This window comes from Botryllus schlosseri, chromosome 11, assembly GCF_051294905.1.
Source record: "Botryllus schlosseri isolate E-star chromosome 11, Bs_hap1, whole genome shotgun sequence".
NCBI classification, from domain to species: domain Eukaryota; kingdom Metazoa; phylum Chordata; class Ascidiacea; order Stolidobranchia; family Styelidae; genus Botryllus; species Botryllus schlosseri.
Window position 1 is genome coordinate 18,555,017 of NC_137246.1, and position 24,197 is coordinate 18,579,213.

General features: G+C 41.1%; 3 protein-coding genes across 7 annotated transcripts; 1 reads left to right on the plus strand and 2 right to left on the minus strand.

Annotated features, from left to right (window-relative positions):
- Positions 1-858: 858 nt before the first annotated feature.
- LOC145449924 (trehalase-like) lies at positions 859-8,442 on the plus strand. 4 transcript variants are annotated; one of them, XM_080328361.1, is made up of 15 exons: positions 867-1,192; positions 2,462-2,707; positions 2,782-2,882; positions 3,054-3,213; positions 3,277-3,465; positions 3,933-4,123; positions 4,629-4,829; positions 4,908-4,982; positions 5,048-5,179; positions 5,787-5,916; positions 5,976-6,090; positions 6,425-6,520; positions 6,586-6,723; positions 7,404-7,527; positions 8,226-8,442. In XM_080328361.1, exons 2-15 carry the CDS (start codon positions 2,502-2,504, stop codon positions 8,228-8,230), a joined length of 1,863 nt encoding a protein of 620 aa, XP_080184487.1. In that variant the 5' UTR covers positions 867-1,192; positions 2,462-2,501; the 3' UTR covers positions 8,231-8,442. The 4 variants fall into 4 exon arrangements, 3 of the variants coding, with proteins under 3 accessions (XP_080184487.1, XP_080184489.1, XP_080184488.1); XM_080328363.1 differs by lacking the exon at positions 867-1,192 and adding an exon at positions 1,283-1,427; XM_080328362.1 differs by lacking the exon at positions 867-1,192 and adding an exon at positions 1,302-1,444.
- A 2,919-nt stretch (positions 8,443-11,361) lies between these two features.
- Positions 11,362-16,955, minus strand: LOC145449926 (aldehyde dehydrogenase family 3 member B1-like). The gene is made up of 11 exons (XM_080328364.1): positions 16,698-16,955; positions 15,970-16,109; positions 15,714-15,891; positions 15,467-15,651; positions 15,268-15,399; positions 13,446-13,600; positions 13,220-13,386; positions 13,042-13,138; positions 12,839-12,983; positions 12,679-12,781; positions 11,362-11,539 (listed from the first exon to the last, which is right to left on the minus strand). Exons 1-11 carry the CDS (start codon positions 16,866-16,868, stop codon positions 11,516-11,518), a joined length of 1,497 nt encoding a protein of 498 aa, XP_080184490.1. The 5' UTR covers positions 16,869-16,955; the 3' UTR covers positions 11,362-11,515.
- A 1,473-nt stretch (positions 16,956-18,428) lies between these two features.
- LOC145450764 (uncharacterized) lies at positions 18,429-24,197 on the minus strand. 2 transcript variants are annotated; one of them, XM_080329274.1, is made up of 5 exons: positions 21,925-24,197; positions 21,758-21,853; positions 20,820-21,099; positions 20,451-20,559; positions 18,429-19,083 (listed from the first exon to the last, which is right to left on the minus strand). In XM_080329274.1, exons 2-5 carry the CDS (start codon positions 21,762-21,764, stop codon positions 18,823-18,825), a joined length of 657 nt encoding a protein of 218 aa, XP_080185400.1. In that variant the 5' UTR covers positions 21,765-21,853; positions 21,925-24,197; the 3' UTR covers positions 18,429-18,822. The 2 variants fall into 2 exon arrangements, with proteins under 2 accessions (XP_080185400.1, XP_080185399.1); XM_080329273.1 differs by having other exon boundaries at positions 21,758-24,197.

Genomic DNA, 24,197 nt, shown 5'->3' on the forward strand with positions numbered 1-24,197 from the left:
TTACCTGAATAAACGCGGTACTTTGGATTAAATAAGAGAGAGACAGCAGAAAAAGCGGTCAACGTGATTTTATTTTAGGCTTTCGAACAATGAAAAAATCGTGCTAGCACATGCGTTACGTGCTACGTTCTCTCAATCACCGGCGAAATAATGCTGACCAATCCAATAATAAATATTTGTGCCTCCGCCTAGTCATGGCTGGTAATAGTGGTAATGCGTGGTGAACACGCTTGCTCAAATGTATCGTCATTGATTTGTGAAGCAATAGCGAATTCATAAACCGCTGTCTTTGTGAGATTGTATACAATGCGGTATGTATGAGCCTGACATTGAACAGTACATGATGATTAGTCTACGAAGAAAACATCTGTTTAATGGCAAGTAGTATGAGTGGCATGTTAGACCATCGGAATACAAAGCGATTTTGAGGTGTTTTGCGTTGAGATTATAATGGTGCAATGCATGTTTGCAACTATATATACCTCAGTAATATGTGTAACGGAGTCTTGCGTTGTGTTAGTTTAAAATTTCTTCGATCTCTGGATTGAAATATGTTACAACGGGATATCTGGATTAGATGAATTTTTCGAAATGTATGGAGTAGTAGCGGTTGTTGTTGTTGTTGTTGTATTCGCGGTGCTTTGTCGACTACTACTATGGTCATTTGCACCAGGCCGATATTCTTTATTTTTATTCCGTAGCTGCCGATTTGTAGCATGGCCCACTTCTAGGCTTTTATAAGACACTGCTTACACGGATGAGATGACGAGGAGGTTATAGTAGCGGTAAAATGATGAAAGTTGTTAGGCGGCGCTAGGCTAGGTGGCTTGGTATGGTAATCCCTGATCATGATCAGTGATCACGTAACTCCAGTTCATTCATCATTGGGTGTTCAGGTGCCACACCCACTAGCATAGGGTCAAGAGATATCTGGTTTTAAATTCCATTGTCTACGAAACAGTTCAGTATTTGCGTTGTTGTGGTATTTCTGGAGGCGTTGTTCTGTCTCAATTCATGATTGGTCTGCAGTGGCGGCTTGGCGTAGGCGTTCTCTCGTCGACGTAAACTACTTCCTTTTCGCACAGTTGTGTTTCGCAAGTTATGTCGTAACTCTCGCTAACGAGAGAAGACTTAACGCCGCTGTCTCTCAAACCCAGACGGAGTAGCTGATCGCTGACCTCAAATTCCTAAGGTGAGCGAGCGATTACATAATAGCGCACTGCCGACCGGGCATAACTGGTTTTGTCTGCAAGGGAGTTGAATTGACGGCGTCGGCAGAGAACAGTTTGTCAAGTGGCGCTTGCGCAATAATATTGGCGTCTAGATAAGCCGGGTTCTTTGTCATTTGGGAACGTAGCGTCGAGAAATGAGCAATGAGCATATGGCCTCTTGAGATAAATTGTGGATCAGTTGTTAACGCGAGTGAGGTGTGTGAAAGTAAAAGGTTTGTGTTCAAATCGAATTTTGCGATAAATCAAATCTATTGCATATTCATGAGGAGTATAAGGTGGTTTATGTCATTTGGAACAGGAGTTTTGCATATCTTGAACATCCAATCACATTTGGAGGTTAAACTGGTATCGATTTTAAAGGGGCACTGCACTCAAAAAATGATGTGGTCTCAAATTGAAGAGCAGAACGAAAAAAAATTTTTGCCCGCAGCCGTTTTCTTCAGAACGCCACCGTAATGGAGCTGCAATTTATTGAAATTTCCAGAGTTGCAGCAGTCGCGGCTCCGGATAATCTCTTAACCCGTTACATGGCACGATGACTTCATCGTCGCACTTGCTCGACGCGATTACGCAGAGGACGAACTTTAGATAGTTGTCAGTCGATGATATGAATGACTCATGTCTTGCACACCAAGGCGGCGCTCAACGTACGGTGTTAGGTCAGGAGGATTTGTGTCTGGAGCTTGTCACGACTCTATAGTATTTGCCAGTTGAATGATACTGAGATGCCGTTACAGTTGTATATTGATGCAGATACAGCTGTCATTTTCAAGATGTATTATTGACTGCACAGTGCACAACCTTTGGAGTAGTGGTCTTGCGGAAGATACAGACACATGATATTTGTTAGACATATTTGCTTCAGAACATCGGCTGACAACTATCTGAAGCTCGTCCTCTGCGTGACTGCGTAATCGCGTCGAGCAAGTGCGACGATGAAGTCATCGTGCCATGTAACGGGTTAAGAGATTATCCGGAGCCGCGACTGCTGCAACTCTGAAAATTTCAATAAATTGCAGCTCCATTACGGTGGCGTTCTGAAGAAAACGGCTGCGGCCAAAATTTTTTTTTCGTTCTGCTCTTCAATTTGAGACCACATCATTTTTTGAGTGCAGTGCCCCTTTAATGCTGCGTAATTCAGATAACAGTCCAATCAATGCCGTACGCATTGTGGTAGTATGCAGGGCGATGTCACCACCGTGACTATCAAATATTTGTTCACTTTTCAGCTTTCGTAAGACATCACCGTAGTCTATATTTGCAATTACAATGGAGACGTACGGCGTGAAGCATTTGCTTCGGCAGGGTCACTTACTGTTGAAGAACCACAAACCAAATCGACTTCCCATCTGTGCGTTGAATGAACGAGACCGAACCACTACCTTAAACGAGGCAGAAGATTTCGTCAGCACAGTACCAGGAAATCATACCGACGTACATTGTTGCCAACCAATGCATGGATCAAGCCAAAATCCGTAAGTAGTGTTCATACTCGATTCTGCGTAATTTAACGTAGTTTTTCAATCTTACACCATTCATTCCATTTCAGAGGGATATATTGTTACGGGCCGTTACTACACGAAGCACAGATCTCAAGTGTATTTGGTGATTCAAAAAATTTCGTTGACATGAAGACAAAATTTGATGCAAGTAAGTAATCTCATTGCCAGTAGGTAACTTGTCGTCCGCGCCGTGAGGTATTACTCGCCATTCGGAATTAGTCAGCGTGGCTTTGTATTGGTCGTCATATCCTGTGTCATGTTAAGTGACTGTTGAAAAGCATGGCCTTCCAATTTACAATGACCGTTTATCATATTCCAGGCGAGATCTTACGAAAATTCCGAACCGTGGGCAAAGAAATAATCTCATTGAACCGCGCTAAAAAGCTCGCAAAATTAGCGGAATTTATTAAAGAAAATTTATCCCCGGTATCAACCGACGCCGACTTTATCAAATGGACACCTATCGATTGGTCGGAAAGGTACAGCGCTAACACAGCTGCGTTAGAAATGTAGAAATGTATAACTACGATCGATATTTCCAGCCCGGACTTCCTATCAAAGGTCGCGGACGAGAAGCTTCGTGCTTGGGGCGCTAAATTGAATCAGTTGTGGAAAAAACTCGGCCGCAAGATATCCGACGAAGTGTCAGAAAGCCCTAACAATCACAGCATCATATACTGCTCCAACCCTTTCATCATACCAGGCGGTCGATTTCGCGAATTCTATTACTGGTGAGTCATCCATGTTTTATTGCCTACACTGCAGTCATATTGTTCAACAGTGATGGTGTATCGTGCTTCGAAGTTGTGAAATCTGTGTAATAGCAAACTTTGATCAATTGCATTCTGATCAGATCATAGTCGCGGACAGCGTAATCCTGCAGATGCTGCTTGGCTAAGATCCTTATTACTCCACACGGCATTGGTGGCTGCGTTTAAACGCGAGGGGTTTCAGTTTCAGTAATATGTTGTACAAAACGTAACATATCGAAAGGTACTGTTTCGTCTGAACGCTGAAGGCTTTGTAAATAAATGGGCGTGTCGTATTATGCAGACTGTGATTTGATGTGCCGTTACGTATCATAGCTTTGTAAAGGTCACGTTATGGAGCAGGTTTAAAATATTGCCAAGGACAGTGACGCGAATGGATGCCATTGGCAGTAATTTCGACGTTTCACGATACTTTTCTTCCAATTCAGGGACAATTATTGGATCAATCGCGGTCTGTTATTATGCGAAATGTACGAGACGGTTAAAGGCACGATTAGGAACTTCTTCGAAATGGTCGACGCGTACGGATTTATCCCAAACGGCGGCCGAATTTATTACACCCGTCGCAGCCAGCCTCCGTTTTTGTCTCTTATGGTTCAAGATTACGTGCAATTTTCAGGTATACTTTAGTTTCGATGGTAGTTTGCGTTTTTGAACTGTCAGCACAGCTATTCGCGGTATAATCTTATACATTTATTGCATTGTCGGACGGTTTTCAGGCAATATATTTCGAGCACTCGTGCGCCAATAATATCACAAAACCGAAATTCGTTGTCCCGTATTTTGACGTGAAAATCACTGTGCTTCACATTTCGCTGGGGGCTGTTATTATGCAGAGTTCGCAGACGGTTTTATGCAAATGGTAATGCGTTGCACTCTTTGCTATTCGTGTTATTCCGCGATGACGCATTTTATCTCTCATGCCCATTGGTAATCTGCGGGCGTATCCCGGGTGGTTACGTGTTTCAATGTTTAATTTTATCCCAAGTTTGTGTTTTGTCCACTGATTTACCATGTTTATGACATCACAGCCGACCACGAACTTTCCCAATGTGATGGAATGGATCTATACGCGATAAAAAGCAGTTCAAATGAAGTTTTTAATTTTTTATTCAAATTTGCAGGCGACGAAGACTTCATTAGCGAAGCGCTGCCTTTTCTCGAGAAGGAATACCGTTTCTGGGAAACGCAAAGAACGGTCCAACTTACGGACAGCGATGGTAGCGTTCATCGCTTGACTAGATACGCGTCAGATGTGAATCAGCCCAGGCCAGAATCGTACAAAGAGGATTACGAGTTAATCCATAAACACGGCCTTGAAAAAGGTTAGTTTCCTATCACTTTGTAAATTAGTCGACTCGCTGACGCGTAATGAGCTAAAAGTCTTTATCATGACATTTCAGAAGCCAAACTCGAGTTAATGACGCATATTACGTCAGCATGCGAATCGGGATGGGATTTCTCTTCCAGATGGACAGGTATGGTTTACGGATACGCGTTTTTGGAAAAGCGAATATTCATGACTCGCTGTTCTGCTGAACAGGTGGCGAATACGACGGAGCCGAAGGTCAGGCACTTCTACTGCAGCTTACCACTCGTGATATCGTACCGGTCGACCTAAACAGCATACTGTGTGCCGAGGAAATAATTTTGGCGGGTTTCAACGACCATGTTGGTAAGTATTATTTTCTTTAGCTTCACAGAAAAGCAATATAGCCCGTATACACGGGACCGGAAAAGCGCTCCTTTGACTTTTGCGTGTACGTATAATTTACGTTACTGGTGATTTGAGTGAATCGTTGTCACTTGATCGGAACGCATCCTTAGAATAGATGTTCTTCGCGTGTATGATGAATAATCTTCTTAAATTCTTCGAGTTTTGAAAAAAATCGGTAATTATGTTTGCCACGACGCCAATTGTCATTATTTTTCGCGAAAACTATATTTTCGCTATTCATGTTTGATTGCAAATGCTCGGATTCGTTTATCATATGGATGTGTCTGACTGTATGCATGGCATGACGTTTAGATTTACTAATATTTTCGATGCATAGCAATCAAGTATGCCACGAAACAATGAGGGAAATATCTGATCCATGTTATTTATCATAATGACCTCGGCAGAATGTTTTACTGGGTATTGGCGTTCTGCCTGTAAAATCCGAAACTAATCTATAGTGTCTTAATTTTGCATAGATACAGACACGCCACCTATAAAAAACCGTGCGAATTACCCAACGGTAAGGCTGCCGCGGAATAATAAATTGCCCATCCTCTTCAAGGGAACTTGGTGCAATCCGAATTATTTCGGCAAAAGTACGCAGAACGCGTGGAAGCCATGGAGCGATTTCTTTGGAACGAGCAAGACGGGACGTATTACGATTACGTCATGTCCAAACAAACTCAAAATAGGTAAGCGTATACTCTCGCCGTATTCAACAGACCTAATTAATATGTATTTTCCTTTTTAGACAATTCTTCGCCTCAAATCTGACTCCGATGTGGACCAAATCATACCCGGCCGGTGTGGACGCCAGCAGCCGCGAGGTGGCCATGTACAAATATTTGAAAAGCCAAGAATATGAGGTAAGTGACAGTCTCAGTATAGTGACCTGGTATAGACATTGTCCGTATATCGCGAGGTTCTCAAGTAGATGCCAAATTGATTTATATTCAACTTTCGCACACGGCGAGACAGCCTCGTAAATTATACGCATCCGGTACGTTTAACAAATCAATTGTTTCCGCTCGCGATATCAATTCCACAAAAGCGCCTGCAATTATGGCAAGCGTGGGCGTGTATTTGGGGAAATCGTCATATGGGTGTGACTTGAAGTAACGAATTTTACTGGTCGATAAAAATAGAATGTTATCAGATTAAGGTACCACTTCGAGGGCTTCACATAGGTTTTCTTTTCAGGGAACTAAATTACTGGATTTTCCTGGAGGAATACCTGTGTCGCTAAACAACACGGGGCAACAGTGGGATTTCCCCAATGCCTGGGCTCCTTCCTCGGTAAGAAATGCGTTTGCTTCAATAAGTGTGATTGCATAACTAACGCGGCGCGATTCAATTGGCAGCATATGCTCATCGAGGGAATGTACGATAGTGACGTCATAGAACTGAAAGAAGAAGCGTTTCGTCAGGCGCAGAAATACGTCAAGTCGTGTTGGAACGGCTTTACGAATCCGAACTACGAAGACGCCATGTTTGAAAAAGTGAGCTTCCGCTCCGATCATCTCTATGCTGTACCTAGCCTACTATGAAATATTCAAATTGTCGGCAATTTTCTCTGGGGAACATTGAACGGTAGCGTGTGTAGCTGCCAGCTCGTGTCATTATCGCGTAATTAGCGGTAGAAGAGATCTGAAATTAACATCCCTCCAGCCAATATACATTAACCAAATACAAGTCTAGATAGACTCTGCGGCATTTGCATATATATGTATGTATCCTGTGCTGTACGTCTTAACAGTGTTGAGAAATTACAAATCACACGATTTCGATGCCTTGAACTTTCGTATCTCTTCTGATGTGTATCCGCGTTGGAAACGTGATTTCATTATAGATATATAAGTTCGGATGATATCACGAGTTTCAAAGTATTGCCTTTTAAGCAGTTACCACCATGGTCGTCTCCATAAATTCGTCCTTAGTGTTGGAAGTTTATCTATGCATAAGCGATGTCTTTAAAAATCCAAGAACGAAAGTGCGCCGTTCTATAAGTCGGCAGATCAGGAATCTTAATAAGAAATGTCGGTATAATGTAGGATAACTAATTTTACCAATCATCATAGATGTCGAAACACCATGAATACTAAAATCAACACATCCTTATTGTTTAGTTTTCCTAGTTACGCGGCGGCACCCGAATGATGGTTATCTTGTAAATTTTCAGTACAATGTTCTAACTGACGACGGTGTTCCTGGCAACGGCGGCGAATACGATGTTCAAGAAGGTTTTGGGTGGACCAATGGCGTCGCTATATGCCTGCTTGACACGTTCGGCGATAGACTTGAAGGTAAATGTGAACATTCTCGGCATACATCTAATATTCGTAACCGGCGAGATAGGTGAATGAAACCGTAAAAAGTGTATAATATCGCCTACTGCATTAGTGTCAAAGCATGCGACTTTTGACACACTTTGTCAACATTTTTTGCATATATGGCATACATTCATTCAAACATTAACTTGAGAGATAGGTGAATGAAACGGCAAAAAGTGTCGTATAATGTCGCGTACTGCATTGGTTTCAAAGCATATGACGTATGGCACACTAACGCGAGACATTTATAAATTTCTAAATCGTAGCTTTTCCCAAATGCGGAAACCACGTCACTAATTGTCAATTAGCGTGTCATTCGTAGCAGACACTATCACTCATGCGTTTCCACGCTCATTAAGGCGGGTGTGTGTATGGCTTCAACCAATCTCTGAGTGTCTTCGTCAATCAGGCAGACGCGTCCGATTCACGCCCCTTCGACACGCCTCGATTTTGGGCGGAGTCATGTTATGTTTTCGCATGCGTGTATTTCTGTGAGGTCGAATACGTGATATGTAATGTAACTATTGTAGATGCCATAATTTCTCGGAAATATTTCATTTCCCTGTTTCCTATGGACTACGATGAACGTCACAATGATCGGCTGCTTATTTTCACTTTATGTAACCATAGACCATTCTATTCGATATTCACTTGAGGACTATTTTTTACAGCCTAAGAAGTGGATCGTCACACTGAATCATGAAGTTTTACGAGATTTTACGCACGATACTATTACCTTTGCACTTACGGATCAGACAACTGCGTACGAAGGTGCTTTCGCTGTCATTTTCAAAATTGCTCTTCCGCTCTTGCGTTTCCAATGTCTTACCCAAATCATATTCTACTGTATTTTTATTTATCAATAAAATTATATTCTTGAAAATGGTGCTCCGTCGATGGTATCAGGTTGGGGTCAGGTTTGCTTACGAATCCACTGATTTATTAGTTCTTCAATTGAGACTTTCGAGTTAACACGCCTGTGTGGGTCATTGCACGACATAAAGACTACAGCGCTGAAGTGCTATTGCTTCATTGCACGGCGGAACAGAAGCGAACATGATGACCACCTATTTGATTCAATGGTTTCTGAAATATATTAGATACTTGGAAATCGTTCCACCAACTCCTCCGAAACTGTCCATTATCTTGGTATTCGCGTACCATAGGCCAATAGCCTTCAATCTTTTTGGGTTTGGGGAACCCTTGAAATTGCACCCTGTAATTTGATATATAAATTTACGGTGTCGTGTTGGAGAGAGAATCTGCTCGAGACAAAATGATCGATAGCTGAGCACTGCCATATCAAAGCTCGATTCGATACACATGCCAAAATCACCTGCATCAGTAACACACAGATCACAATGCCACTTACTTATCATCACTACAGTTCGAAAGGATTGCTGACACTTTTGGCTCACAGCTTTCATCACCTAACCATGGATGGCTTAAATTACCAATATATTATGAATAAATATCCACCCGACCAAGAAACGTCTAGTTAGGATATGCACTGAATCAGGCAGAATCACGTCGGTGGAAAAAGCCAAGTCGTAGAGTCACAGACATTGATTCAGGGATTGTAGAAGTACTTTGTACTCTTATGGGGAATGCCGTAAACTGAACATTTGTGAAAAAGTAATATTGCGTTGTATCAAGTAGTTGATAATTGAAACGTCGGATTGCAAATACCACAGCTGATCATTGCATCATCAATATTCGCTATCTTTGTAATTGCTTCAAATGTAATGAATTTATCCACATGTATTCGGTAGATCTTACGTGTATTTGTATGATTTTAAAAGCATCTCCGGTTTGTTCGATCATGAACAAATAACGGCTAGCTCGTAGAATGAGGGAATAATCCACACTAGACTCCATTATTATCGCAATTATCATCATCTCAACGAACCAACCTTCTATGCTTGTGTAAACAATGAACGTAAAAAGCTATAGAGCGCTCTCTAGCGTTGACTAATGATTCAACGAAATATAGGTAAAAAAAAAACTTTTCTAAAAAGCCCGGAAAACTCATTTACATACCCATATCCCATTCAGTGGCGTAGCAGCCACTTGGCGGTTATGACTCGGCGCCTGGGGCGCGAGGGGGCGGCAAATGAGGCTGCAAAGTGTACAGTGCACAGCCGGCTAAAGCAGCGTAATTGGTAGTCCCTAGAGCTCAAATTTAATCAAACTGGTCTCAATCGAAAGCTAGTGTCGCACTGATTCCGAAAACACACATCAATATTGTGAGCATGACAATGGAACGTCTCCGAAATTGCCGTCAAGGCCAATTTTTCCGAACAATAGTAGCGCCGCAACACAATGACCAATTGACCATGATAATGAAAATTGTATTGAGCGATTAAATTCGGAACCATGCCAATTTTCTGACTTTGACGGCTATTTCGGGGTGATTCCGTTGCCACGGCCAGCCTTTAAATTGTATTTTCGGAATCAGGGCAACAATAGCTATCGATTAAGATCAATATTGTTAAATTGGAGTTAGCTGCGGAAACTGACAGATTTAGGAGGCTGGTGCGGAGCAGTGAAACCACGTCAGATTGTAATGCAACAGCGTTTGATGTTTTACAGGGGTTAGTTAAATCGCACCTACTTGATTCGACACCATATTTATGCTCGTGTCTGAAACTTTGTCTGACCATTGGTGCTTCAATTGCGAGCTGTGAGAGGTGCTTCTGAAAGCTCAAACTGATAACGTCTTATTTACATTCTACCATGAATGATAATAAACTACCAGCTCGATCCATTCTTTATATAGAAAGAGACTACGTTCAAAAACTTGATCTTGAGGTTATTGTCGCTGATTTCGCTTCGGCGAAAACCCGAAAATTTTAGTTTTGAAGCGGCTATTGATATTTTATTTACCTAATACATTCGTTCACCATTTCTTGTCTTTATTATTTTTGGACTTAGAAACGCTTAGACGGTGAGGCTTCTTTCTCAGGCAATATAGAACTTCTGAGACGTGACATATTATTTGAAATTATTTTCATTGAAAAGATTGCTTGAAATAAAACTATGTCGAAATTTGCTGCGGTCTACTTAGGGGGCGGGGAGCATTTTCAACGAAACATGCTGCTACGCCACTGATCCCATCCCCTTTTCAATATACAACATACCTTTGCGAATTCGCTCTTGAGGCTTTATGGGCTGATTAAGCCATATTTACTTTGGAAGTATGTGATTGTTTTTCGAACTTTCACTGACGACAGGAATAATACTAACCAACAGTGCGGAGCGGATCGACAAATTCTATAGTACGACTCCCATCCTGTTTCTTCAAAATGGAGTCGTTCTCCGATCCAACTTCGGCCGTATCGAAAAAGTATGGATCATGCTGTAATACGCACCCAGACAAAAATCCTGCTAATATCTACCGGGGATTCAGCTAAATCCTCCACAATCAGAAAAAAAGAACGCATCCGACTGTCATCTTATTAGAAAAAGTATGAATCCGGATCCGATCCGACTCCAACCAAAATAAAACAAATCATGTACTATATCCATATCTTGCACTTACCATGGCCACTAGCCACTGTACAGTAGCGTGGGACATGAATATAATCCATGGACTGGATATGGACTTCTTACTTTTAGCCGGATCCGTCAGTTAAGTAATAGCACATTACGAACTTCTTTTCCACTGTGCTGTTTATGGCCAGCAATGCAATGATATATCCTGGAAAACGATGCTCCGGTAACGGAATTGAGTGGTGCATATAGGGTCAGGTTTACTAAAACTTGTGATCTTGCCCTAACTCAAGGTTTCGATCGAACACAACACGATTCAGTTGAAATATATACCTTCTATATTGACATATCTTTGGTTGAAAGATTTTACAAGAGGAAGTAGAGATAGAGATAATTAACAGGTATACGTTGTAATTCTGAGAGTTGTAGTGTTGAGATCTTTACAGCAACAATCGATGTTGAGTCCATCTCAGTTTTTTAGCTCGATGAAGTTCTGAAACATATTTTGGCGGATAATTATAATAAGGTTAAGGAAGGTAAGCTAGCAATGGCCGGAGATGTCGTTCCATATTTCAAGATACCTATCCACGACTAACAGGACAAGGCTATATGATGCATTAACCAAGTATACACTTGCGAAGTTATATATCCGGTGACAGTCCTGTAGGTACGATGATGCCACATTTCCATGATGTGAATCCATCCAATAATAATGTATGTATGTATATATGCATGTGTGTGTAATAGGAAAAAATTATAACAGCATCAAAACCTGTCGAAGTTAAAGTAGTATTGATATTACAAGGAAGCCACTTGAGCAACTAGTTAATGAAGCATACTTTGTGACCAATCCGGAAAAGTAGTATTATATTTAGAGGGGATTGATGGATAACCAGAGGTGGCCAAACTAGTCACCGTCAGTACTCAAGTAGTAGTAGAAGAACCGCCGTAAATTTATACTCAAGTCAAAGTAGAAGTAGCGTTTACAAGTAAGTAAAATAGTAAGTATTCTAGTCCTAGTTTTGCATAAAAACTGAAAACTGTTATGTAGAAGTAGAAGTAGTAGAAAATCACAGCTACTTGAGGAAGTAGTGCGAGAAGGGAAATTACTTCGAACAGTAGAATTACTTCTTACTGACTAGTGACCACCTCTATGAATAGCATATGGTATTTTTACATTTTCGTACTACTCGAGTGGGATTTGTCTAACTCTTGTGATTACGTTTTAGACACCTTCCATTTCAACTTCAACAGTTTGCGAAGTCAAGCTGATTACAATTTACAATATTACACATATTTTCGTCGCTACGTCACTCTGCGTTATGTCGTGAAGATGCATAGTGCAATTTAACATACTTAGTCACCGGCAATTGACTAGCAAAGGTTTGTGACTTCTCGTCTCAATCTCCTTCTTCAAACTATTCACTTCAGCAGCCTACTTCTCGGGACTTTTGTTTTTATAATTCTACTTGAAATAGTTTTGGCATGCTTTGAAAATCGCTACTTCCACTTGTAAATGAGTGTAAATTTACATAGTTACTTCTACTTGTAATTGAGTACCAACTATGACTACTTTGATCCCTTCTGGCTCTAGTATATGGAACACCGCTGACTATACGGATCATTGCTCACCTGAATAAGATAAGCTATGATGATTCCTATCAAAGCAAGTTTTATCAGCCGCATCACTTTTCCGAACGTGCCCAGTTCTCCAGGAAGGTTCTCTTTCATTGACCTGAAGTCAAAGCTCGTCATGGAGTTTACTTCTGATGCTGAAGAATCGCATACTTACTTGAGTCTATTCAAAGTCTTTTGATTGTAAGGCGGGTAGCGAATTGAAAGCAGCATATTCGGTGTCTTCTGTTCGTAGCAAGCACGCTTATGAGTGAAAGTATCGAAACCGTACTTGCCGTGGTAGTTACCCATTCCACTGTGACCTGTATTATATTGATATATGTATAAAGTACTAAATATGATAATTTTGGCATAGCCTACCTATTCCTCCAAAGGGTTGGAACTGATTATGATGCATCAAACAGTCGTTGATAACTGTTCCACCGCTAGAAGTACGATGCAGGACATGATCGACCAGCTAGAACAAATATAGAGAGATGCATATAGTCACATCAATATCAACAAGTGCGCATTGACCCTGACTGTTGTTGCAACCAACCTGCTTCGTTTGCGAGTAAACATAAAGAGCTAATGGGCGCTCTCTAGCGTTCACGAATTTTATGGCTTCTCCTATGTTCTTCACAGTCAAAATCGGCAACACAGGCCCGAAGATCTCTTCCTGCATCACAGGCGCGTCTTCCGGTACATCAACGAGTATAGTTGGAGCTGGACACAAAATCACTATATTATCTTACAGTTTTACAGTATCCTCACTTGTCTCTTACCGATGTATTTTTGACTTTCATCCACTTCACCGCCGATCACAGTTTTGCCGCTTGACATCAGTCCGCGAACCCGCGAAAAGTGTCGGCTGTTTATGATTCGCGGGAAACTTTTTGACGACTTTGGATCATCGCCAAAGAATTTTTTGACTGTTGTTCTGTTTGGAGTGAAGCGTAGATGTTATACCCTGATCAGGTGTGATGGTGACGCTACTTAATTATAAGAAGCAGTATTATAGAGCACATAGTAACATCAGAGATCAGTATACACCTGTATGATCTGCCCGCTAGTGGGTGACTTTGATCAACTCAGGCGCAACTTCACATACTGTTAAAGTACAGCAGTGTTGGGATCAAGTCACTACCCTCGAGTCACAAGTCATGTCGAGTCATTGCACATTTTGACTCGAGTCAAGTCAAGTCAATCGATTTTTGAAAGTGACTCGAGTCAAGTCAAGTCACTCGATTTTTGGAGGGGACTCGAGTCAAATCGAGTCAATTCAAGTCAAGTCACGAGTCAAGTCACAATTCAAGCCAAGTTGTCTTTTCGAAATACGACGCAAGGTTATGTCATTGCATTTTGCTAGCTGTTTGAAATATATAGATTTAATCGCCATTTATTTTAAATCGAGGAACAAATATAGAGTTAAATATACATGCAAAAATGCATTGGATAGCTCGCACATGCTTAGAACTGCTGAAGTACGTAAGTAACTGTTGTATATCTTCATTCTATAATTATCCGCCAAAATAGAGAATAGAATACGAAACCTCAGATAATTGAAACGAATTTATGAGATGCACTACCCATCTATATATCAATGTGATACAATTTGACCCGCGCCAATGGTTGACGAGTAATATAAACTTGTAAACTATATTCGGATTCCATTTCAACCATACATGAGGTTTGGTTAAGGTGGGAACCTAGCAGCAATGACCAGTCTATAGAACAGAGATAGATACTTCGCTATTCTTTTACTCTACTACTAGTTAACGTCAACGTGCGCCGTAGGCTCCGACCACTACGTTTGCGGTCAATTGTTTTTTTGTTTTTTTGGGGTATTCATGGTGTTTGTCGACTACTATGGTCATTTACACCAGGCCGATATTCTTCTTATTTTCCGTAACTGCCGACTTATAGCACGGCCCACCTCTATAGGCATTTTGTAAGACACCGCTGACGCGGATGATGTGGCGAGGAGGAGCCTAGGTAAACCTCCAACACTTAGGTATCGGGATTCGGAATGCGGTCAATTGATTTGTGATCGAACAATGGGGGTTCAGTAGAATGCAAAATTATTGAATGAATGCTGTCTCTGGTCACGCCAGCGTATCGAAAACGATCCGACCATGTCACATATAGAGCGCTTCTTATCTACACCGATTACTTGATGACTTGAAATTGACTCGTGAATATTGCTCCGAGTCACGAGTCATTCCACATTTTTGAGACGCCGAGTCAAATCAAGTCAATTCATTTTTGCAAAGTGACTCGAGTCAAGTCAAGTCATACGAAAAAGATGACTCGAGTCAAGTCATGACTCGAGTCATCCCAACACTGAAGTATACAGTAGATGGATTTGGAAGAAATGACGCTCAGCCAGTGTATAAGACGTGGTACGTGGGGCATTAGTCAACAGGTGTCTTGTAATATATAGGCATATACAGGCATAATAAGTATTTGTCCAATGTCCATAGTGTCTATGGCAAAGGCAATATGCCCACTGTCCATTGATGGACTGCAAAAGACGTTTGGGGCGGCGAGCCTTAATGATGCTAAATTATGGGTGCTGGAAATTAAGAGCTTAAATTTAATCGCGACCTCATCAATTCCACCAATTCATCGCGGATTTCTTCTTCACACAGAACATAGTCCGGAGACAGACAGACCTGTCCGGCATTCATGAAACGCCCGAAACAGATTCTTTCGGCGGATTTCTTCAGGTCCGCATCCCTGTCGTGTCAACATAAAATAATATTAGCTTCTATAGAGATATGAGAAGCAAGAATACTTGTCGTACTTTGCTACAATACAAGGATTCTTTCCACCGAGCTCAAGCACGACAGGGGTTAGATTCCTCGCAGCGGCTGCCATGATGAGTTTGCCCACCGCGATACCGCCGGTGTAAAGAATCAGGTCGTATCGAAACTCATTCAAGAGCTGAGCCGATCCTTCAGGCCCGGTTATGACAACTGGATAGCATTCCTGTAACGATAAATAGCAAAATTAAACGCTTCCATATTACTTTGCCTCATTCGGCGTCATACTTTACTCATGTACTTCGGTATTAGCTCCGCGAGTAAGTCGGCCGTGTGGCGGCTGGACTCGGATGGCTTCAGAACGGCAGAATTACCTGCAGCTATAGCGGCTACGAGCGGGGCAAGCACCAGAAGAATCGGGAAGTTCCACGCGCCGATAATCAAGCAAACACCATACGGTTCTTTTCTGATATAGATATAGTAAGTGGAATGTTACTTTATCGTTTGGTTATATATATATACAGGTACTGTATGTTCTCTTCACCTGACAGAGAGATTTGCCATTGCATTCATTAGATCTGATTTTATCTTTTCTGGCTTCACCCATTCGTCAATATTATTCAGCGCGAGGATGACTTCATTTCGAGTCACGTGGATGTCGCAAAGGTATCCCTCGAAATCGCTCTGGTAGATAATACACGAGTGAACAGTTCATATACTTGAAGATTACGTCATGTGCATGTGCAATGTGCATTGTGCATGATGCATCCGTGAATCCGGCGGTCACTTGCATCACAGTCAAATAATTAAGACCATACACACTACACATATATTGACTTGTTACATGAATATCTTCCCCATAATTCGCTTAAAAACTCTAAAAATGGTGCTTCGGACAATTTGCAAACTAGTGACCGCACTCACTGCGGCAATATTCTCGGTTTGGATGTATAGGCTGATAGATAAAAATATGTCTCGTATTATCCCATAATTAATGCTCAATGAAAAGTTGGTGCAGTTTATCATTTATATTTATAGAATTGTGTTTCATTGTACCTGCGTCTACCTGGAAGCTGATGGTAAAGCCGTGTGGCCTGCACGGTCTCACCCAGTATCACACCTGTCCCGCCTGGAATAAAGCCCGCATAATGCATAGTTGTATATATACTATAGTATATACCCTGGCCCACATACAGGGCCATGAGTGACGTGTACACCAAAAATGAGCTTTTAGGTTATTAAAAAACGCAGAATAGCACATTTACGCCATACCCTTCCCATATCTTTGTGAAGAGCCTTGCACAGTGCGTCCTCATTATCGTCAAGCAATTTCGCTAGCGCTGTTAACTGCTGTTTTCTGAATTCGATTGGCTTGGTTTTACCGCTGTTGAATGCCTTTCTGGCCCCTTCAACAGCTGATGTGAAATCTTTTCCGTTAACCATAACTACCCTAAAAGACTACACGACTTGCGCTCTACGATGGCATAGACAGATGTGGAACAGTAGATGAAGCTGCTGGTGGCAAACTAAGGTCGCAGTTATAGTTAACCCAATACGGCAAGCTAATGATTAATCCAGCGAGCGATATGCGTCAATGATATGCGACTAATTTCACCATAACCTTACTTTTAGACAGGGTCGGCATGTTATGCTGAAATATTATTGAATATGCGACAACATTAGCGTGAGGTAACTTGCAGGTCTACCGACAAGTGCCCGTATCCCCACAACAGCAAAGACCGTACAATGGTGAAACCAGCCATATGATCTCCAATTTGTGCATTCTATAATAACATTTTACTGTTTCAAAATATCACATCCATGCTATGACACTTAAAATAGCAATATGTCAAAGGCCATATTCCTGCAAATTGCTAAACTTTCCGTATGCCGACTAGAATGCAAATTGCACACTGTATACAGGTACACTGCACTTACACAACATCTGTGGGAAGATTTGAGCCTGTAATGGAGATGTGTTGTGTATTATAGTGGTGGTCTCTACTATACCAAAATTACGCACGTAGAACAACAAGAAATTTTGAACTAGAAGTTTATACTAGGGATGGTGATGGGAAATTTAAAGGTTCACGTTCACAAACTAACCTTGTTAGGTTCGGCACTGCAAATTTTTCTCATATCACAATTTTCGCTTCATTATGATATCGTTGGTTAAAATTTATTGCATTTCAACTGCGGGACACTCTTTGCATGGCGCTGGCAGCATAAAAAATCAACACTAAACGAGCATGCATCTTGACAATCTCGAAAATTTTACTTGCTTTGTTACAAAAGTTTGCTCGAAATATCCAGCTTTCCGTTTGTGAATATTTAGTGACTCTCTGCTGTGAACTTGACCCCCCATCACACAACATCAAGAGTGAAACACACTATACATGTAGGTAGTGAGCGACTGATGCTTATTCAACGAATCAATGAAATTGATATCGTTTTCTGATGTAAAAAATCTAGCAAGCGTGCGAGGTCGATCTTGATTTCATCATAAGAACCAAATTCATGCGATTGGGGTGCTGGCTACTGCTGTATAACTTGTTTAAGGGGTAATTAATTGTCGGTAGCAAGTACAGAAACCCGTTTTACGCTCCGCTCTATATCAAAGTAGCAATACTCAGACGCCAAATACATTGTCCGGTCTGGCCTGAACCGTTAAGGCGTAAGCTTATATTTCTTTGCAAGTCCTCGTCGAAATTGTAGGCAAAGCGACAGAAGATATTGATTTTATGGGATTATTATGTCACTTGATTGCCCCACACTGTAAAAATTATTCTTGTAAATTTACAGGAAAAAATATGGTATATTCGATTACTAGTTTACAGTATTTTTCTTGTAATTCGTTACAAGCTCTACAAGCTAAATCTAGTAAACTCAGTACAAGCTATATCTTGTAACTCTCTTTTTCTCTCTCTTATTATACCCAAATCTTGCACCTTTACTGGCAGAAAGACCCAATGCATTCGGCGGCCATGATTGTTCACAAAACTATAGCGAAAAGGCTCATTTATTTAAAGCCGATTAACAGCAGCAGATCAGCAGGAAATATACAGCAGGCTCAAGCACAGTATGAAAATCAACAGCATCAGCATGTATAAAAAGAAATTGTGCAAAAAATATTTGCATGACTTAGCCTGCAGCAGACCAAGCATGCTCCACAGGAGTGCACCTTAAATGGCTTGACAAGCACTCATGTAGTTCCTAAAGTATCATTAGGTCCAGTACAAACCTATTTTCTACTTCACAACGTCAGAATTGTCAAGTAATGAAGTATGCTGAAAATATAATCACTCGAGGCCAAATCTACTTCAGCACTCCCAAAAAAGCAAAACTATTTACACTTACCATTGTATATCAATGATCAAATGAATTTAAAAACTGCAAATCAATTTGTTTCACACATTGAAGCGACCGCAGACGGCATATGCAGCTCTTTGATTTTTGCAATGCAGATGGACAAGAAATGTAGAGTCTTATCCACACCACGTGCGAACTGGATATTGAATACCCAATGTATTGACAGGATGAGAGCTAAAGCATGTGTGAAATCTACTACGTCATTTATCACTAGCCCGTCGAAGTGCACCGTCCACTTGGTTTGTCGAGTGTCAAGATGTATGACTGGGTGCAGTGATTCTGGATTATCCTGAAAAAAGAGGGCACACAACTGTATACTGAAAGGCAAAGAGAGTATGAACTTATATAGCCAATGATACTATCAGAGTAATAATGGCTGATGTATTAGGTCAAAATTATGACTATGACAGCACTTATACCAGGGGTACCTTTTCAGCCAAAGGGACACAAGAGATTTGGGAACCATTGAGTGGGCCACTTGAATGTTAATGACCTTTCTTAAGTCGTCCGATAGGAGCCAACCGAATTAGGTAACATTAAAAATAAGACTTACATTTTACATTATGTCATGAGAACTCTGTGGGCATTCATGTCGCGATCGCGCTAGGTGGGAAATATTTTCAAAAACAACGAATGAATTCGATAAATAAATATGCTACTTGCAAATATTGAGGGTTGCCTTTGTATACCACTGGGTTCATTTTGCAAGGACATGATTATTAAACGCAATATTGATATTTGATTATATAGTGAGGACATGGAGATAACATATGTGCTTATTTAAAACAAGCCAAACATTGCTTTGACGCTCACGTGTCAGAAACACAGTGGCGAGATTTCATAGGCTGGCGGACCTCAATAACCAATTTGTCAAAACTATAGATATAAAAGTCGGTCGGCCCGATTCTTAGAACAGGATTGAAATTTAAATCTGTGAGCAGTGATCTGTTCATAGATTTACTAATTCCACTTTTGGTTCCGTTCCAGGACACACAATGCTGACAGCATCATAACCATGTTAGCTTCAAACACGCTTCTACTATGTGTAGAATGTAGATTCTACGCATACACACAACGAATCTACCCAATACACGCCCGAATCGTTTTTTATAAGCACATCACTGAAATAATTAAAAATGAAGTGGCCAATCTGAAATCCCACTGGTGATCCAAATTATGTCAATCTCGTTGCAGCAATCCCGCTGTGATATCAAGTATCTACCTTAGATCAGTGGTTCTCAAACGCCCCCTTATCGTCATATCACAAAACGCACCCAGGATGCTAAAAAACCTAACGGGTAGTTTGATGGCAAGGTTACGACTGTGGATGAGAGATTTTAAAATATGTAATTGAGACTAAATACAGAACAATAATTTTTTTCAGTCGAGCTCAGCTTCGCGCCCCCATTCAGATGCTTGCACGCCTCAACGGGCGTGCCCACCCGTTTGAGAACCACTGTCTTAGAATTATCGTGGTGAAATATACTAAGAAAAATTTAATCAAGTCCCTGCATTAATTCGATTTTTTTGTACGCATTTTATCAATATTTTTAAAAAGTTTTTTTAGAATCTCGCGGGCCGCACCGAACGGTGTTGCGGGCCGTAGTTTGCCCATCCCTGGTGTAGCACTACCATACTTCAAGCTTCAAAACTTACCCATGCAGGAAGATAATGATCTTCATCTGCCAAACTTGATCTCAGAACTTTATATTCTTGCACTAGAGCTGTACATGCCAGAGTTCTTGTATACGTTGGCACGTCAAGTCTGAATGAAAAGTGGATGAATGTTACATAGTCAAGAAGCTGAATGCACCAAAATTGGTATCGGGTCATCTCCAGTATTTTCATTCAGTATATCGTGAGTACAGAGGACTATGGTTGTCACAAAGCGTTAGTCTGTGAATAAGGAAGTAATAGATCCGACCAGATTGTGTGCAAGGCCCAAAATTATACCCTTTGTGACCCACCCCACACGTTGAAAAACGCTGCACTAGAATATAGATCACTTTAACAGCCAATACATACCCAAAGTGTTTCGTTAGATCGTGGAACAGATGGTCCACAATTGCTTTTCTTAATCTTGGCCTCAAGTCGCTTTTTGACTCCAGATGTTCCACCTCGTTGTGCAGATAAGCAGGAAGGCACACCTCATACTTGTGGTCAGACCATCTTTGAGGCTTTTTAGTACATTCTTCAGCATCCATCAATGGCGTATCAGTTATAGATGTAGAGGGCTCCAGATCATTCATGAATGATGAAGCATCAACGCCTTGTTCTGAATTTTGCAGACCACTGCACATATCTCCTGCAATTGAAATATCACTTATGAGACAAAATTCTGGTTCCCAAAGGAAGCGCTAGCTACAAACAAGGCGACTGGGAGGGGGAGATAAATTTTAAAATAATTGGTATTAATCGAATGTTACTGTCACACTGATCCCGAAAAATCTAAATATTGATTGACTTCTCCATTCTCAAAGTATTCGGCTGTAAGATAACGTTGCGCAACACGACTACATTTTAACGCCGGAACTAGAAAGTTATACTTAGCTGTCAGTGTTCATATTCTTGATTATACTAAGTATAGCTTTCTAGTTCCGGCGTTAAAATCAAGTCGTGACGATGTATAGCAGTGTTCCCAAATACATTCTTACACAGTGTGTAAGTGACATTCAAAATTACAAATTCAAATTACAAACAACGCCATAGCTGTCAGTGTTCATATTCTTGATTATACTATGGCAAGGTTTGTAATTTGAATTTGTAATTGTAAATGTCACTTACACATTGTGTAAGAATGTATTTGGGAACACTGCTATACACCGTCAAACAGTAGGTCAGGCGTGGCCAACCTTTTCGGCCGAAGGGCCACATGCAAGCGACTAACCGTTGCGCGGGCCACTATCCACACTATTCACATGTAGCGGGTTAGCCAGTCCTGCAGTAGGTGGCATAAAACTTACTATTCATCTGCTCTTCAGTCAATGATACATCCACATTACTGGTGCAATTTGAATTACGAACACCAGCGCCAAGCAAATCTGTCACTTTCGAAGGCCCTGCAAGACAAAAATATCAAGTAACGAAGCATGTATATTATGGTAATTGTATAACTATGAGACTAAATTACCTGATTTTTTTTTCACTCAATTTCAAAATAACGCCACTGCGTAGTTCCACATCAGAATCAAATTCAGCCCAGCCAAAATCTTTGTCATGGTACTCAATGTTGGCATTGTCAGCGGGAACTTCAGGAAATTTATGTAATACAGCAGTTTTCACTTCTAATACAGAGTTTATTCTAAACACTTTTGAACGGTCACCATAGGTCATCATTAACTAAACTGTGCTTCAGCGTTAGTCATAGCAATCAAGACTATTTCAATAACCTGAAATACATCAAATCACAAATATTGATCAGTTATATACGCCGCGACGTAGCCTCATCAGGTTAATGTCATTGATTACATATATCTGCGGTGGTTCATTCATGATACATCAAGTCGGTAGGACGAAAAACACGAACGCCATCTTCTTTAACAGAGTAACTATGAAAGTGTTTGATAAACTGAATAGACTTTATCAATTTAGTACAAAAGAAGCACTCGGCACTGACAAACAATATATACTCAATTCTACAAAGTGTTACCGTAGTTCATCAGCAATTTTCTCAACAACATAAATATCTTGAACCTGATATTTGTACACCATCGCAACATTCGGTAGGACACAGCCACAGACTCATCCTAAGTTGCAATAAACGAAGAAACCAAAACGTAAGAAACGTGCACCACCGCAAAACTGGCTGGTTTCGCCATTCGCGTTCGCGCCGAGATGGGCGGATATAATATTTTAAAATCCAAATCCTGTTACGAATTCGAGATTAAAATCCAAGTCCAAATCAATAAAAAGTAGGCATCTGATCCGAATAACACGTTGAAGTGTAAAGTTATGTGACATTTCAAGTTCATTTCTACATATATTGATCGTAAAATTAATCTAAAATCGAAATCCATTGTTCTTGAATCAGATAAAAATTATTAATTGCGATTATTTGAAATCCAAATCCAAATCCTTCTCGTATTGATCTCGCGCCTTTTTGATAAACCGCTCAACCAAAACCGGCGGATTTATTTTGTGCAAACAGGGTGAATTGGGAGTTTATATTGAAATATAATGACCAAAAGGATGATAATGAAAAATAGTAACAGTGGAATCTCATCGTATTTTGTGTCTTGTGCATTTTCCTATTGCCGGATATGATGTCTGGATGTTTTTGAACAACGTTTCAACTCACATATCTTAGGGGCTTGTCAGGGGTGTGTTCGAACTGCGTTAACACTCGGACATCATGTCTGAGGCGTGACTGGAGTAAGTTCGGACTGCGTTTTCTATCTAACATCATGGTAGGGATGTGTTCGGACTGCGTTATGACACTCGAGCATCATGTCTGGGACACATTTAGGGCATGTCTGGGGTGTGTTCGGCCTGTATTGACACTCGGATATCATGTCTGAGGCTTGTCTGGTGATAGGTTCGGATCACGTTGCTAATCACCCATCATGTCAGGGGGTATTTGTAGCGCGGTGGACACTCAAACATCATGTCTGGGACATGTCAGCGCATGTCGACGGGGGGAGGAGGGGGGCGGTGTTCGAGCTTCGTTGACACTCGGACATCATGACTGATGCATGTCTAAAACAGGTTCGGACTGCGTTGTGTCTATCGAACATCATGTTTGGGATGTGTTTGGAGTGCGTTTTTACATTTGAGCATCTTTATCTGGGTCATGTCTAGGGCATGTCTGGGGTGTGTTGGGCCTGTATTGACACTCGGACATCATGTCTGAGGCATGTCTGGGGGGTGTTGGGCCTGTATTGACACTAGGACATCATGTCTGGAGATAGGTTCGGAATGCGTTGTCAATCGAACATCATGTCAGGGGTGTGTTCGAACTGTTGTTGACACTCGAACATCATGTCTGGGACATGTCTGGGGTGTGTTCGAAATGCGTTGACAGTAAGACATCATGTCTGAGGCATGTCTGGAGTAAGTTCGAACTGCGTTTTCGATCGCGCATCATGTCTGGGACTTGTCTGGGGCATGTCGGGGGGCGTGTGCGAACTGTGTTGACACTCGGACATCGTGTCTGGGCATGTCTGTGGTGTGTTATGGTGTCTGTGGTGTGTTATCGTGTCTGTGACGAAGCTTGAGTGAGTACAGACTGCTATTTTTGTTCATTCTTCTTGCAGAAAATATAAACAATTTACAAGCACAATTACAAGCACCGACCTATGACAGCTTGTTATATGCTTGCATTTGGCATTTACAAGCTCCATCGAGCTTGTATCAAGGATTTATTAGCTCGTTACAAGCTATTTTACAAGAATTATTTTTACAGTG

What these genes read in the sequence shown, in the direction of transcription:
- LOC145449924 (XM_080328361.1), top strand. Translation starts at nt 2,502, where the DNA reads ATGGAGACGTACGGCGTGAAGCATTTGCTTCGGCAGGGTCACTTACTG. An exon ending in AGATTACGTGCAATTTTCAG is followed by an intron (nt 4,124 to 4,628) that starts GTATACTTTAGT and finishes TCAAATTTGCAG; the next exon opens with GCGACGAAGACTTCATTAGC. An exon ending in TCCAAACAAACTCAAAATAG is followed by an intron (nt 5,917 to 5,975) that starts GTAAGCGTATAC and finishes TTTCCTTTTTAG; the next exon opens with ACAATTCTTCGCCTCAAATC.
- LOC145449926 (XM_080328364.1), bottom strand. Translation starts at nt 16,868, where the DNA reads ATGGTTAACGGAAAAGATTTCACATCAGCTGTTGAAGGGGCCAGAAAG. An exon ending in GAATTGGTGGAATTGATGAG is followed by an intron (nt 13,601 to 15,267) that starts GTCGCGATTAAA and finishes CACTCCAAACAG; the next exon opens with AACAACAGTCAAAAAATTCT. An exon ending in TTTACTCGCAAACGAAGCAG is followed by an intron (nt 13,139 to 13,219) that starts GTTGGTTGCAAC and finishes TATTTGTTCTAG; the next exon opens with CTGGTCGATCATGTCCTGCA.
- LOC145450764 (XM_080329274.1), bottom strand. An exon ending in GATCTAACGAAACACTTTGG is followed by an intron (nt 20,560 to 20,819) that starts GTATGTATTGGC and finishes CTTTTCATTCAG; the next exon opens with ACTTGACGTGCCAACGTATA. An exon ending in ATCATTATCTTCCTGCATGG is followed by an intron (nt 19,084 to 20,450) that starts GTAAGTTTTGAA and finishes CTCTTTTTTCAG; the next exon opens with GATAATCCAGAATCACTGCA.